Genomic DNA, 16,972 nt, shown 5'->3' on the forward strand with positions numbered 1-16,972 from the left:
CGTCTTACTGCGAGGCGACAACGTTACCGCAGCACCACCACCGAGGGGATATGAAGGAATACAAGTATAGCATGTAAATTTTACCGATAAAAGTTATACCTCAGACATTTGATTTTCTTCTCAAAAGTTTCAAAATGTCATAAAATAAGTAGCTCAAACTGATTATTGCATTTTAGTAAGTTCAGCCCATTATATAACAAATTGAACAACAGAGACAGATAATTGTATCTCAGACTTAAGGAAGTCATTTTCAGCTTATGAAGCACTACAAAGTGTACACTGTTTACATTAATACTGTGGTAGAAGAAGGCCTGGATTGTACTTTTCATGTCACATAGCTTTCTCCCAGTTTAATCACCATCTCCCATTAACACCATTAGTTTTAGAGTCATTTTAACTGCTTCTTCACAAACTATACCTACAAAATTATCGTGACAATGTTTTTTTCTCTGACTGCAACTGATTTGAACTCCCTTCTTTTTCCGACTGATGTTCTTTCCTGCCATACAGACCTCCTGTTTCCACTGCTTTCTCGTCTTTGCCTTATAGCTGATCACAATAGCTTCCATAACAAATTCCTGTTTTCTTTCTCTCTAACTTGGTCAAGCGGCACCCTTCCTCTGTTTTCTTCATCTGATGTATATTTTTTTCTCCTCCTTACTCTTCTTTCTTCTATACCCACATTTCACTTTTCTCCTGCTTCTATGTCTCTTTTAAATCACGTTCCTTCCTTATATTTCATTCCTCCTCCCCACAATGTCCAACTCTACTCCCTCAAGTACTTCTTCCTGTTATTCTTAGATCTTCCTCTTATTTACACACCCTTAATGTCTTCACTAGTCAATATAATGAAACTACTTCTTTTTATAAACTTTCTCCTCTATATTTTACCCTTTTCATTCTTTTCATATAATTTGCCTTTTGCTACCAGTTTATTTGTTATTATACAATGACATTTCATTAACATTCAAAAATGTCCATGCTGATTGGTCAGCCCAACCAGCGTGCCCTTTGTAAATCGAGCATATACCAACAGAAAAAAGTCTGGTTGTTCAGACTTTCTTGTAGTAACATATGTTAAGGCTTTCCTGTTTCCTGGAGCTAAGAGGTAGAGACGTATGTATGGAGGGCAGAGAAAATACAAGGAAAATCCGGTAAGTTATGCAAAACTAAAGAAACATACTTGATTTTGCTTGTATTTTTGTCCTGTCTCTCTCATAACTCTAAATTGTCCAAATTTCAAACTTAAAAAAAAAAAAAGAAGCAACGGAAGGTCTTCGTTTCTCCATTGCTTGCTTTATAAAGCACTGATGTACAGTGTAAGCATGGGAATGTAACTCCCATATGCATGCACTACTTTCTTGATGTACTATGTATGCGTAAGTCCCATATGCATGAGCAGTACATCAACAAAGCAGCACGATACAAAAAAAGTGGAAGAACACCACGGCGCCATTATACAAAGACATTATTTAGGAAAAGTAAATCATTTCTTTTTTGAGTAATGTCATTGTATAATAGCAATAACCAACTCCTGGTTGTCATATATTGAAGATTTACCTTTGCCTTTGTTTAGTCACTCAGGCTTCACCCTTGTGATTAAAGCACACCAACTGTGGGTAAATCTTTATTATACAACGACTCCCCATTAATATTCCAAAACGTGCACACTGATTTGTCAGCGTGCACGTTGTAAATCAGACTTATACTAATGGAAAAAGGTCAAGTCGCCTGGACTTTTTCCATTAGTATAAGTCTTTTTTTACAGCAACGGAGAACGCAAGATCTCTGTTGCTTTTTAGACACTCTCTTGCTATGTTAAAGGAATTTAACATAGTGAGACAGCTTTAAAAAAAGTAACGGAGATCTTCCTTTCTCCGTTGCTTTTTTTAAAGCTGTCTCGCTATGTTAAATGGGTTTAACATAGCGAGACAGCTTTAAAAAAGCAACGGAGAGTCCCCGTTGCTTTTTTTAAAGCTGTCTCACTATGTTAAACTCCTTTAACATAGCGAGACACTTTGTAAAAAGCAATGGAGATCTTGCTTTCTCCGTTGCTTCCACCCACAGCTCTGATGTACTGCGTAAGCATACGCATACGCAGTACATCAGAACTGCCGCAGAATACCAGACAGCTGCGGAAGAGCAGCACGGAGGCATTATACAATGCCATTATTTAAGAAAAGTAAGTATTTTTTTTTCTTAAATAATATCATTGTATAATAACAATAACCCACTTCTGGGTGTGGGTAATGTTGGATTTACCCACGGTTGAATTTGTTTGGCCGCTCAGGCTTCGCCCTCGTGACCAAACCACACCAACCGTGGGTAAACCCAGCATTACCCACACCCAGGCGTGGGTTATTGCTTAAATATACCACACCCAGTCATTGGTTATGGCTATAATAATTTGCATTAGAATTTGCATTACAGTGTTCTTCAGTTTGCTGAATGTTACATTCTTAAATGTCTCACAGAAGCTATGGCTCACAGGACATCATAAACCTGCTCAACAATATTCTCCAGATGTGGATATTTGAATGGCTAAACAGAATTATTTTAGATCTGGTAAACTGTTTAGCAGATAGCTTAATGCATTTGAATTTGCCACCATGAAAATGCCGTAGCAAGTGTGCTAACAATATATCTAAGCAAAGTCCCTTTCACCCCTCCTAGACAAAAAAAAAACTGTCATTATACTACAATAAGATTTAGAGTAAACTCCTTATGAATGTAAGGAAAAAATAAATGCTACAAGGGTAATCACTCAAATGATGCAGTATCCTTAACACAAGTGGTAGATCATCCTGTGTGCAGCCACAAGTAAGGAAATGTGAACATATTCAGTACAAATAAAAGATGCCTGTGCTACCCTGGATAGATGGAAACATCCTTCTCCACAAGCAGACACTATAGGATGGAGCTATTTAAAAAAAGCAAAACATTTTCTTTATCGCAACTATGAAAAACACAGTGGCAAGGAAGCAGAGCTGAACAAAATGTTTAATGGATTAAACGCTTTTGTCAGTCCGTTCACAATGACTTCATCAGAATAACACATCAATGGAAAAAGCACAGTGTAAAGACTCTACCTACAGATAATTGTGCAACTAATTAGCCAATTAATCTATGAACCCTTAACTACTAACATTTAAAGTGACAAGTGCATTTTCCTATCTAAACAATAAAGTGCAATACTAAAATGCATACAAAAATGCATCTGTAAAATGTATTACCATAATAAAAACATAATAAAAACATCCTAACATATCATTTTATATTTCAAGCAAATCAATTCATAAAATACACTTTAAAATGCCTATGTTACATATAGTACCAATGAATGTGTAGGTGCTGTTTAAAAAACATTGTTATAGGTGGAATTCAGATTTTAGTTTCAAATAACTGGCCAGGGATACAACCTCATTTAGCCCAGGGGGATTTGTGGCATTCACCCTCAATTGCCACATTAATTATTTATATTCTAAGAATATATAACTAATATCAGCACTAATGACAAATCAGGGTGATGATGCCAAATAAAGGGGGTGGGTTGGTGGTGATGGACCTGCAGAGATATGTGGATAGTATGTTAAGCCACCTATATGGAGATGGCTATGAACAGGTGTCAGTTAATCAACTTAATATAGCTTATAGGCACATTGATGCAACCTTGTATGAGTTATTGATGAACGACCAAATTCAGAAACAAGAATATGAGTTCATGACACAAACTAACCCAAGGATTCCAACAATATTTTGATTCCCAAATATCCACAAGACACCACCAACCCCCACTTAAGACCTATTGTAGATGCTAAAGCTTTGAAGACCCTGACTATAGCTACGTTTCTTGACTATCAGTTAAAAGATAGTCTGAAAAAATGTTTCCATATTATAAAAGATTCATGGGACTGTCTTAGAAAAATCAGTCAGGATCTATATTATGATACTAATATATTGGTGACAATAGATGTGAAGGACCTTTTCAATGTCATACCTCATTACGAAGGTTTGGAATGGTTTTATGATTTTTTTGTGCAACAACACCCAGTTTTCAAACACCAGAATACTCACGTTCAGAACCCTAATGGAATTAATCCTGGAAAATAACTACATCTTATTTGAGGGTCAGTTATTCAGACAGACCTCTGGAGTGGCCATGGGGACAGCTTGTGCCCCCTTATTCGCAAATATAGTGTTGACTCAATGGGAACAGACCAAGGTTTTTCCATCAGATGGGTACAGGTTGTACAAATTCTATGGTAGGTACCTGGATGATATCCTGATTATGTGGGTGTGGTAGTCAGGACCAACTTACTGAATTTCTCAACTTTCTTAATACCAACACCACTTTTTTAAGATTTACTATGGAAACCAATCTGGAGTACATTAATTACCTAGATATACAGATTAAGAAAAAAACAAGATTTGAAGAAATTTATCTCCACAATATACAGGAAACTGACATACTCAAACACATTATTGCATTTTGAAAGCAGCCACCCCATACATCAAAAAAGATCCTTGGTTAAAGGACAGGGGGTTAGGCTGGCAAGGATGGTGAGTGAGTTGGATACATTCTTATATGAAAGGGATGTCCTTCTGGATATGTTGGTTAGGAGAGGGTACCCAAGGGAATTTGTGCTACCAATATTGCAAGAGGTAACCCATAAGAGAAGTTTTGGGGTTGGGTATAGAGACTGACCCACCAGACGAAGTTAATAGGGACAGTATAAGACACAATGGGAACAATGATGAAAATGTCTTCAATAGAGCAATGAGTATGACATTTACCCCCCCCCCCCAGTTTCTACAAATTAAAGATACTCTGTACAAAAATAGTTTTTTTGTTAAAAAATGATGAACAGGTGGGGGATAAGATAGGACAAAAAACAATTGTAATATACAAGAAGAATACTAGTATTAAGAACATGTTGGAACAGAAGAGGGAGGGGATGGGATTCCAAAATAGTGGTTATACCAAAAAGTGTGGTCATTGTTCTCAGTGTAAACACATACTAGAAGGTGGCAGGGTAGTTATACCACAATATGGGACTGTATGTTCTGGGCATGAAAGTAATTGTGGTACAAAGAACGTGGTATACATCGCATTGTGCCAAGTGTGTGAAAGGTGTTATATTGGAAAACCAAAAACACCTTCAGAACACGGATATACCAACATGCATATGACATAAGTAAAGGTAACAACAATAACGCATTAGTGAAACATCTTAGTAAATTTCCCATGCACAATTTTAAATTCTTTGTTTTGGAACATGTAAAAATAAATGAAAGAGGAGTACCTAGTGATATATTCTTAGAATATAAAGAATTAATGTGGCAACTGAGGGTGAATGCCACAAATCCCCTTGGGCTAAATGAGGTTGTATCCCTGACCAGTTATTCTGATGAAGTCCTTGTGAACAGACTGACGAAAGCGCTTAAACCATTAAACATTTTGTTCAGCTCTAAATGCTTCCTTGCCGCTGTGTTGTTTATTTCTTGATTTGCACTGAATAGTGGTTTATCGCAACTATTTAAATTGTATAGCATCACTGTCATTGCTGGGTCTGTTGCTGATATGTTTTTGCATAGCACTTTTCCCATTCACCTATGAAAGCTTTGGTGAACTGGACAGACTGAGGGACCTGGCAGTGACATTGCTATATTACTGCTGAATGTTTTTAGTTGTATCATTGTCTACTTTGCGCAGAAGCAGTGTCAGTGGCTAGTGAAGACTAATGTGAACAAGGGCCTGTCATGTCCTCTGCCACATCCAGACCTGCGTGTGGGACATACAAGGGAAGATGATAGTATTACATTACTGAACACCCATCCCAGGTCTAACCAGACAGCAACCTTTTTAAAAAGGCCATCATAGTGTGCCTATTCTATGTACTCTGATACTGATAGGTGTAATTTAGTTATTTATTTTACAGTTGTTTAGTATATGAGCTCTCTACTCTGAGTCCCTTTCATCTATGACCTAGGCCAGAGGCCAAGAACAAGAATGACATAGCAACTAAACTAAAAAACTTCTCCAAACCACATTATAACCTCTTACTGGATGTTATAAATAGCTCCACTGCACCTCGCCCCTCAAACAGAACTGGCAACTATGCTGAGTTCTACACCAATGTTTTATGCAAACACTTGTATAACTGCATTGACTCGGCCATACCCGATAGGACAAAAACAAGGAAGAGCAAACCTGCCTGGTTGACAACTGACATTAAGAGGCTTTACAACAAAAGGAAGAAATTGCTATCAAAGAGTAAGAGGGAGTGAGACCTAAACTGGAAACACTCCCTCCTCAGCTTAAACAAGCGAATAAGGCTTCTTATGAAGTCCTCCAAAACAAACTAGGAATCCAAATTAGCTTCCTCAAATAAAGACAACCATAAAGTGTTCTTTAGTTACATCTGTAACCTGAAAGAAAAGGCCCAGATTTGTGCCGAAATGGGTAGTTAGTGTTACGACATATGCTGAGCCTGTAGACATAGCTAACCTGTTGGCTTCACTCCCCTGTCCCTACCACAAATACCCAATGACATCCCTACAACCTGTTCCCCACCTTGCATCTCTAAAGAGCAGGTCTTAACTGCCCTCTCTAAGGCCAAAGCTACAGCACTTATGGGACCTAATAACATCCCAGGCTGCATCCAACAAGAATAAGAAACACCATTGGGTACTCTTTTCAGTCCTAGGCTAAGCACCAGCTTCATCTCAGCTGAATGGAAAATGGCCATGGTTATTCTCTTGCCCAAAGGTGGTGCTTCCACTGACCTTGGGAACTAAAGACCTATTAGCCTGACTGGCCTTATCTGCAAGGACATGGAGCAAGTCATCATGGACCTTATCAACAAAGATATAGGTAATCCCCAAACACTTGACCCTAATCAGTTTGGATTTATCAAAGGGAGATCATGCCTGTTAAACCTGGTGGACTTCTAGAAGACAGTCACCAAGGTCCTGGACAATGGGGAGATCTGTGCATACAGCCTTCCTAGATCTAGCCAAGGCATTTGATACTATCTCCCACTCAGTCATCATTGACAAACTGACCCAGCTAGGTAATAACCCTTTTATCATTAGATGGGTCGCTAACAGGCTCACTGATAGAACCCATATAATCAAAATAGGGGAATCCACCTCCAACAGCAGACTTGTAACCAGTGGTGTTCCACAGAGATCAGTCCCAGGACCTCTATTGTTTGGAATCTAGTTCTCCAAAGTACAAGCAAAAACTAAAGGTCTGTGGCTGACAAAGTTTGCTGATGACTGCAAACTGGGAACGGTCATAGAATCACCAAATGATGTCAAAATCCTACAAGAGAGTCTTACACAAATAAACAATTAGTACCAAAGTGAAGGCCTTAAACTCAATGCAAAAAATGTATTATCATCCATTTGGGTAAGGGCAACATTCCTGCTAACTGCCACAGCAATAGCAACACCTTAAGTACGCACTCAATGGTGAGAGACCCAGGTACACAGGTTGACAGCAGCCTTACCTTTGATCGCAATGTCTCCACAGTGGTAAGAAGAGTGTTTTATATATATATATATATATATATATATATATATATATATATATATATATATATATATATATATATATATCTGTATGTATATATGTGTATATATATATATATATATATATATATATATATATATATACATACATATCTAGACTAGTAAAGCTAATATACTAATTTACTAATTTTTATTACAGTCCTTATCACTAAGATGGGGTTAACTGTCTAGATAATGTGTGACTAACTTGATAAGGAACTGGTTTAAGTCTGGGAAAATAAGTCAGTGGTAGTACATGCAGGGGTATATTTGTCAACATAGCAGGACTGTGTGTCACTTTATGCTGCAGTTGTCCTGCAAGATTTTGAAGTCATGAGTGTTAGTGTGTATGAACATAGTTATGTGTGCTCTCCCCCCAAAAAGCAATTAATACTCTGTTTTGCTGTACTCTTGCTAAGGAAAACCAGTTTTTTTCTTTTGCAGAAAGAGAAAGAAGGAGGAAGTGAAAGGGCATGGACAAAGTCGCAAGAGAAAGAAACAAAAACAGTTTGCCTTAATGTATGTTAAAAGAAGCATAGTCTAATATTATTAAAACGTTTCATAATCAATCATGCAATAATTAAATTAATTGGTGTGACTCAAATAACCTGTAAGGTGTAGAAATTTTGTTTGGATTGGATCAGCATGGCTGCTTGTGTGATGGGGCTAAGGCAAATTAAATGCAACAAACTGGTTGTGACTACTCACTAACAATGCACGGCTTAAGGTTGCATGAATGAACATCCAGCTGAACTTATTAGCATGCTATATTAATTACTGGTCATATCATCTGCAAGTCGCAGTTACTTTTGAGTACTTTGGTACTACTAATTATTTTTTACTTTTGCAAACAATGTAGGAACTCCATTACTGATATTAACTGTGATTTCAAAAAAGCAATATTTTTATCAGTAAATAAATGTGAACCAACGTGAGACACCATAGGTGTACCTGAAAAGAATAATATATTATCATGGGGCAATTTTTTTGGTTTTCATGGTTACAGCTACTTCAGCTTGATTAGGGCAATTCTTTTTTTTTTGGGGGGGGGGTCTTATAGTGGGTTATCCATTTGTACCTTTAGAACAACTGATTCTGTTTTGGGGTATATTCTGTGGTGTCAAAGAGCCACTGGTGACGTTGGTCCTTTTCCCAATCCTAGCTCCATCATGCTTGTGGAGTTCTTATCCACAAAGATGCATGTCCCAGCTTTGTTCTTCACTGGTCCCAGACCTCCAGGCAGAACTTTGGGGGATCTACCATGTTGCAATCAGTAAAGAAAGGAATTGCAGTTAATCAGTCATACAGTGAATGGCTTGTGGTGCTACTGGGATACAGGTTGAGGCCCTACCCCATGAATCAGCTGTCATACAGCAGCTGGCTTGTGGTGCTATTGGGATACAGGTTGAGGCCTTACCCCATGAATCAGTTGTCATACAGCGGCTAGCTTGTGGTGCTGCTGGGACACAGGTTGAAGACTTACCTCCTGAATCAGTTGTTATACAGCAGCTGGTATGTGGTGCTACTGGGACACAGGTTGAAGCCTTTCCTCCTGAATCAGTTGTTATACAGTGTCTGGCTTATAGTGCTACTGGGACATAGGTTGAAGTCCTACCCAGTGAATCAGTTTTCATACAGCAGCTGTCTTGTAGTGCTACTAGGACACAGGTTGAAGCTCTACCCAGTGAATCAGTTGTCATGATGGCTGGCCTGTGGTGCTACTAGGACACTGGTTAAGGCCCTACACATTGAATCAGTTGTCATACAGCGGCTGGCTTGTGGTGCTACTGGGACACAGGTTGAGGCCTTACCCATTGATTCAGTTGTCATACAGCGGCTGGCTTGTGATGCTACAAAGACACAGTTTGAGGCCCTACCCATTGAATCAGTTGTTGTATAGCGGCTGGTGTGTGGTGCTACCAGGACACAGGTTGAGGCTGCACCTCCTATATGCTGGCACTTCTACTTATGCCACTGCATACTGTGAGGCATGACCTAGTTACACCCCTACTGTCTTCTCTAAGGCAGCAGTGCAATACAAGTCCCACCCACATATCTAGTACAGGTGCCAGTTTGAACCTCAGATTGCTCCAAGGTTACAGGAATGGCTTAACCTTATAAGTAAATCAACCCATCCCCCACAAAGAGAGGAAAGCAAAACCATTCTGTTGTTTTCTTCCCAGTGCCAGGTACTACAGGTATCTGTGCCACTAATCAGATTCAGGCCACCTGAGTGATGGTGCTTTATCCTGCTATGCAAACAGACCATTCAATTCCATGCTGCCAGTACAGTGTGCTCATTTACCCGTTTGATAACTGGGCATCTTGGCAGGTCCCATGAGCTCCTTTCTGCTGAGAATTCAGCTTTTATGGCATTGTAGACATACTGTCCATCATAATTTCTATACAGATAAAGCAGACTATAAACAAGCCATGTCATGTTAATGCAACCATAAACAGAAATGCTTTTAAGATCAAAATATTTTAAACAGGAAACTGAAAAGTTGATAAACTGCAAAACTCCGAACTCCAGCTTACTTTGTCCTTGATGCTGTCAGTATGGAAGATTTTTCTTGGACAATGCAAAAAAGTAGTTAATGCACACAGTTGTATAATGACGAGGGACTTGATTTGAATTTACTGATGGATCAAACCTGCAACAATCAGGATACGTATTAGAGGAATTTTCAAACAGATGATTAAGAAGTGTGTTGACTGAGCCATTGTATCACTGTTAGGTCTAATCATAGCTGATCTAGAGTGGTACTTTCTATCTAAATCAGACCTTATTTTTCCTGTTTTTTACACTTAACTAACGATGTCCTCCCACTTTTTTCACTTTCTCTTCTGAAACTTGTTTTCTACCAGCCTTCTTTGAAAACTTCTTTTCTGAAATTCAACTCTCTTACTTTTCTTGGTCTGGAACATTATTCACATTAGCTATACTACCTTTCCATGTTCTGTGTACTGTATCAATAAACTTGAAAGGATGCTATTATGTTATCCCTGTTCCACCAGTGTTAGAAAGGTTGTCATACTGAAGTGCTGTGTCAATGTTACAAATGGAGAGAGTAAATGTGTGAGAATGTTGGGAGGTTGAGCTCAATGTTTGACCTACTTTTTTTTTAGATTTTGCATGTTGCAGAAATAAAAAAATACACTTAATATAATACAGCTGACTTTTTCTAACAACCTATAATGAGAATCCCTTTTAGACTCATTTTAGTTTGCATATAATGGTACGAGTTACATTTTTTGGTCTGTGTTGTTTATTACAGAATACATATACTCAAAAATATAATATATCTTCTTCGTGAGTTCAACTCTCGTTTTCTTTTCTCCACTCCCTACCACAGAAAATAAGGTGGCGCTTATGGTATCATCAAAAACAGTGTGAGAATCTTAAATACCTATAGGCAAAGTACATTACACTAGACAGTAACTGTGTTCAAAAAGGTTGTGTCACTTTCTTTTCAGAGATAAACCATTTTGCAGTTTTAGGACAAATACTGAGTCAGACTGGATGGAGCCTGCTTATATTAAATGAAACCAGTATCCCACCTTTCTGTTAGTGTATTTTCTTGCATCCATTTGGCTGTCCCAAACCCTGTACTTAACACTGTATTCCTGCATAAATCTGTGCAGAATCCTCTAAAACCATTCTGGCTACAGCACATAAAGGGCCCATAAAAGTGTTAGGTTTATCTATAAAAAAAAAATAGTGTTAGTATTGGAAGGTATAGGCACCCATGAACTCTGATACACTAGGATGATTTATTTTTTGGCACTTTTTAACTGTTCAGAGTTGAATAAAACAATAATTGAATTCAGTTCAGAATACAGTTTGAATAAATTGCATTTATTTAAACTGTATTTGCTCTAATATTGCTACACACTCGTGTGGTAGCTTGCACTGCACTTGAATTGTTTTTAGTGCTGTTTTAGCTGTTTTTCTGTAAAATAATCTAAGCTTGTTTCCTGCTTTTCCTGTAACTAGTCTAGTCCAGGTACAGATTTGCTTTACCCAGGACTGTTTGTAAGCTTCTGAGCCCCCCCAAGCCTTTTTGTGTTGGAAGAAAGCCTTCTAGCTTATCAGTGGGAGTGGTAATCACTAGGTAGCCTATCTACCACAAGAGGAGTGGTTTCTGGCCCAGAAATTGTAGTTTATTGGCCGTTTGAGCATCTTTTTCCAACTCTTTCAACTTTCTGATTTAAAAGCCCACATTTGCTCTTAATTCCTGGCTTTCCTGTAACTAGTCTAGTCCAGATACAGATTTGTTGTATCCAGGACTGCTTGTAAGCTCCTGAGTTTCCCAAACCTTTCTGTGTTGGAGGGAAGCTTCTAGCTTAGCTTATCTACCACGAGGAGAGGTTTCTGGCCCAGAAATTGTAGTTATTGGCCGTTTGGGCAGTTTTTTCCATCTCTTTCAACTTTTCTGGTTTAAAACCCCCAGTTTGAGCTTGTTTCCCATTTCTTCTATAACTAGTCTAGTCCAGATACAGATTTGCTGTATCCAAGACTGTTTGTAAGCTTCTGAGCCCCCCAAGCCTATCTGTGTTGGAGGGAAGCCTTATAGCTTATCAGCGGGAGTGGTAAGCACTAGGTAGCCTATATACCACAAGAGGAGTGGTTTCTCATCCAGAAATTGTAGTTTATTAGTTGGTGGGCAGATTTTTCCATCTCTTTCAACTTTCTGATTTAAAAGCCTGCATTTGCACATTTCCCATCTTTCCTGTAAGTAGTCTAGTCCAGATACAGATTTGCTGTTTCCAGGACTGTTTGCAAGCTTCTGAGCCCCCCCCCCCAAGCATTTCTGTGCTGGAGGAAAGCCTTCTAGCTTATCAATGGGAGTGGTAAGTACTAAGTAGCTTATCTACAACGAGGAGTGGTTTCTGACCCAGAAATTGTAGTTACTGGCTGTTTGGGCAGTTTTTCCATCTCTTTCAACTTTTCTGGTTTAAATGCCCATGTTTGAGCTTGTTTCCCACTTCTTCTGTAACTAGTTTACTCCAGATACAGATTTGATATATCCAAGACTGTAAGCTTCTGAGCAGTGCCAAAGTCTGCTCTTCAATTTTTCCCTTAGATCTGCTAGTTCTCTCCTCTCCTGCACTTTTACTAGCTTATTAGTCTAGCGCTTTACCAGACTTCTTGTAGCAGTTATTGTAGCACACAAAAGTGCTACCAGCACTAAACATTCTACAAGGAAACAGCTCCAGTACTTATTATTAATGCTCAGCCCTCCAGGCATGTCTAAAGATCAGTGCCCTGTGCTTTCTCCTATTAACCTGGTGAACGTGGGTTTCCAGAGGCAATGTAGCAACTGCCTCATGTGCACTGACAACCCTCTCCTCTTACCTCCCAGCACTCAGACTTGCGAGAGATGCACTTATATATCCAAATTGGAAGCAATGCATACTCCAGCCAAGACTGGAATAGCTGTTCAAGAGGAGAAGGTCAACACTTGCACCACACCACATGGAACATATAACCCTCCAGAACACACACACCAGCACTACCTTCACATAAAAACACAAACCACACACCCGCCTTTGTGGAGGCTGTCAATAAAAATCTACTCAAACAGCAGAGACCTCCAAGGCAGAAATGCACTCAAACCCCACAATACAATACTAATCATGAGACACATAACTCTCCTAAACAGTGTGCCACTCAACCAAAGCCCCTAAGGCAAAACAGCATGCCCAACACACTAGTCATAGGTGACTCAATAGTGAGACACACTGATGTCCCACTCACTAGGTTGAATAAGGAGAAAGTAACAGTCAGCTGCCTGTCAGGTGCCAGGATCCACCACATAATTCACACATTCATGTCCCTCAACAACAGGTACAAATATGACTCTGTCATTATACATGCGGGTGTGAATCACCTGAGATGTCCCTCCCTGGACTACATGAAAAAGAGACATGGTGGAATGATTATGTAGCCCAGGCAGGTATGACCCTAGCCCTAAGCAGCATCCTACCATCACCCAGAATGATACCACAGTACAAGCAGAAAATGATTGATTTCAACAATTGGTTAAGTTTCTGGTGTCATTCTAAGGGGATCCATTATCTGTCTGCTGGAATGACATGACTGACAGACCTCGATGCTTTGCCCCTGGGATTCTGGATACTGGCCAAGGCTCTTGCCATCCCTATAGTGCCTTTTTTAGGCAGTGTTCCAAAGACCAAATTACCATTGTAACAGCTACAAACAAATGCAATCTGAGGGTCATGCTGCTCAACACTAGAAGTCTAAATCTCAAAATGCACTTGCTCGAAGCACTCCTTAAAATGGAGAACATAAACATTTGTGCTGTAACAGAGACCTGATTCAAGGCAGCAGAAAGCACCCCTGCACTACCAGGCTATAACTCATTCTACACCTTTCGTCCCCAGAATTTGGACCAAAGCTCCAAAAGCGGTGGTGTTTCTATGTTCATAAAGGATGTACACACCTCCAGACTGGTAGCACAACATAAAGCATCAGAAATACTTCAGGTGCAGCTAACATTGGGTAAAACAGCAATTCAGGTGGTAGCCTGCTATAGGTCCCCAACCATGTCCCAAGACTCACACTCCACATTTGTAAGCACCCTGGAGAATATTAGGGTCCAACCTAACACTCTCATACTGGGTGACTTCAACTACCCCTCCATTAACTGGCAAAACTACTCATGTACCAATAGACTTGCCCAACGTTTCCTGGAATTCATTAATTCCAATTCCCTGGACCAACTCATTTTTACCCCCACTAGAGGTAGCAACATCCTTGACCTGATCATTACTAAAATGGGAGACCATTGCTCTACACCAGTAGTCAACTCCTCCTTGGTTAGATGTGACCACAAACTAATCACCTTGGTCTGAGGAAGCGGTGGGTCACACCGCGAAAGCGCTTACCAGAATAAAGGAATTTACATTTTAATACGGAACCGCATGGTCTATGTGCTTTGCTGCTACGTGAATATATTACTATTTGTTGACGAAAATTAAGGTGTACTTTGAACATTTATGCTTGGACTTATGTTAGTGATTCTATTTTTTCAATCCTGAAACTGCTCTTCGATTGCCGTTTTATGATTAACGGATGGTTTACAGCATACTGAACATTAAGATACTGTTTGGATTTGACATTGGTTTCTTATATGCGTATTGAACTTCCTTTAGATTGAACTTTGCCTTTATTTGGACACAACATAACAATTTTGGAGCTCCGCATTGGGATTTGTTTCCACCATATATATATATATATATATATATATATATATATATATATACATATATTTAATTACATAGCAGTGCTGGGAGTTGGATATTTTTTCCTGTGCCAAGTACCTGAACTTTTTCAGCATTTCCTAAAATGCTATTAGCAAATATTAAAGTGTAAATATGTTATTTAATTGTAACATAAAAATGATTCCATACAGACAGTGGCTTTATTGGCAGTCAGGGAATTAATGAAACAGTCACTACAATAGCAGTACATTGCAATTACAGACAAATTGTAGTGTTTTACAGGAAGGACTACACATTTCTGTGTGAGGGAGTTTGCACCTGTACCTGTCTAACTTAAACATGCTAACTTCACAATTGCTCAAGTATGGGGTAGTAGGCATGTCCAGCAACTTAGATTCTCAGCTAGAGCGTCTTCTGCGTGGAGACATGCGTGAATGGGCGTATCTTTGTTGAAGGTTGTGCGTCAGGGCTGGCAACTCTACATGTAAAAATCAACTGCCAATCATTAGCGGACCGGAGTTCCGCTGTGGCGACCCCTAACCGGGAAAAGCCGCAAAGATACAACAAGCATGTCCAGCAACTCTGCTATTTGCAGATATTATGGTTCTTTCCCAGAGAATCAAACTGACAGTCAGGGAATCAATTAATTCTTTAGTTTAGTTTAATTACATTGAATTTGCAGAAACATTGCAAACAACATTTTTTGAAGTGGGGCTAGAAACCACTGCATCCCCCATTTGAGTGTCACTCCCTGCATCCCCCATGGGAGCCTTACCCCTACAAATGTCAGACTTAAATATGCTAACATGGGGCAGTAAGCAGTTTCTGTGCATATTTTGATTTTAGGTGTTTTGTGCTCAGTGTTTTTATCTGTCGATATCATGATAGCTCAATTTTAGTAGACGCACGCACAAAATTTAGTTGACTAAGCATATGGTTGTCAAGTGTGTGATATCACACAATTGTTTGGGTTGGGGATTATGCCCTTTCTCTGATATTTTATGATTTTGGAGTATTTTATATAATTAGCAGGGGGTGAAGGTGGCTGCAGAGGGCTTGTCACCCTGTAAAAATGATATATTTTTTGTTGTTTTTAATCTAGTTTTTGCATGTGCAGAAGTTATTGCTCTGTGCATGTATAGCAGCATTTTCCGCACTGAACAGAAGAGGCCCCTGCTTTGAGATTTTAGATTGGTTTGCTTGGGAGCGCCAGTTGCTTGAGTTCTGGTTAATGGAGACTCTACTGTGTGTGTGTGTGTGTGTGTGTGTGTGTGTGTGTGTGTGTGTGGGGATGGTTGAGTATGTGTGTAAACTGTCATATTTTTACAATAATTTATTATCATTAGGATATGTCTTGTATCAGTAAGGCAGTTACCATATCCATATTGTAGGTTACCCTCTAACATGATCTGCATCCAGTCAATGCAGAGGGTAGCCTATTTTGCTACATATACATCTGTACACAGATAATATGACCTTCAGATGATGTGCATACTAAATCAAAGTGTGGTGATTTCATATCCAGGCTTGCGACTGAAGGGTCGTAGCACATCACAGACTAAAACAAGTCATTAACCACTTCTTCAAGATAGTCCTTAAATCATTTCATTTAGAAGGCATTGCCTAAATGAAATATATGAAAGAGCTGTTGAAAATGTTAATACAATTTCCCTTTGTGCATTTTAACATTTTTTTTTTACTTTGTTACTTTACCACTTATGACTTTGGTCAGCCAGACTGCACTTCCATGACCATATACTCACCATTCATTAATTTCAAAGCAAGGCAGATAAGTATTATTATATTTTGCAATGAACTAAGATGATATTGAAAGCTTTAAAAAAAGTTCACATTAATATGTTTAGGCTAGGTGGATAGTTTACTGTCTGTGGCATGATAAGTTTGCAGTTTCGAAATGTATTCACTGGCTGTAAAATCCTTGAATTCACTTTCTAATTTATCTTCACTGATAACATTACTACAGTGTCCCACCCTGCTAATAAATTAATTTATGTTTTGTACAAGGTGACTGTTTTATAAACATTCATAATGTATCACTGCCAATGACACAGTAAAGAATGTTCTGGTGTTAGAACTTGATAAAGACCAGAGGACTGTAGTCACATCAAATCTAAAAACCATAGGATCT

General features: G+C 38.9%; 1 protein-coding gene across 2 annotated transcripts in view; it reads left to right on the top strand.

Annotated features, from left to right (window-relative positions):
• VEGFB (vascular endothelial growth factor B) overlaps window positions 1-16,972 on the top strand; it is a 299,457-nt gene that overhangs the window by 258,367 nt on the left and 24,118 nt on the right. The window contains exon 6 of one of the 2 annotated variants that reach the window (XM_044075732.1): window positions 8,020-8,094. The exons of the other annotated variant lie outside the window; for it this stretch is intronic. Within the exon in view, the coding sequence (XP_043931667.1) occupies window positions 8,020-8,094 (75 nt within the window). The remainder of the gene's footprint in view (window positions 1-8,019; window positions 8,095-16,972) is intronic. 2 annotated transcript variants of the gene reach the window in all.

Source organism: Protopterus annectens, chromosome 6.part1, assembly GCF_019279795.1.
Source record: "Protopterus annectens isolate FY-2018-M chromosome 6.part1, PAN1.0, whole genome shotgun sequence".
Classification (NCBI taxonomy): Eukaryota; Metazoa; Chordata; order Ceratodontiformes; family Protopteridae; genus Protopterus; species Protopterus annectens.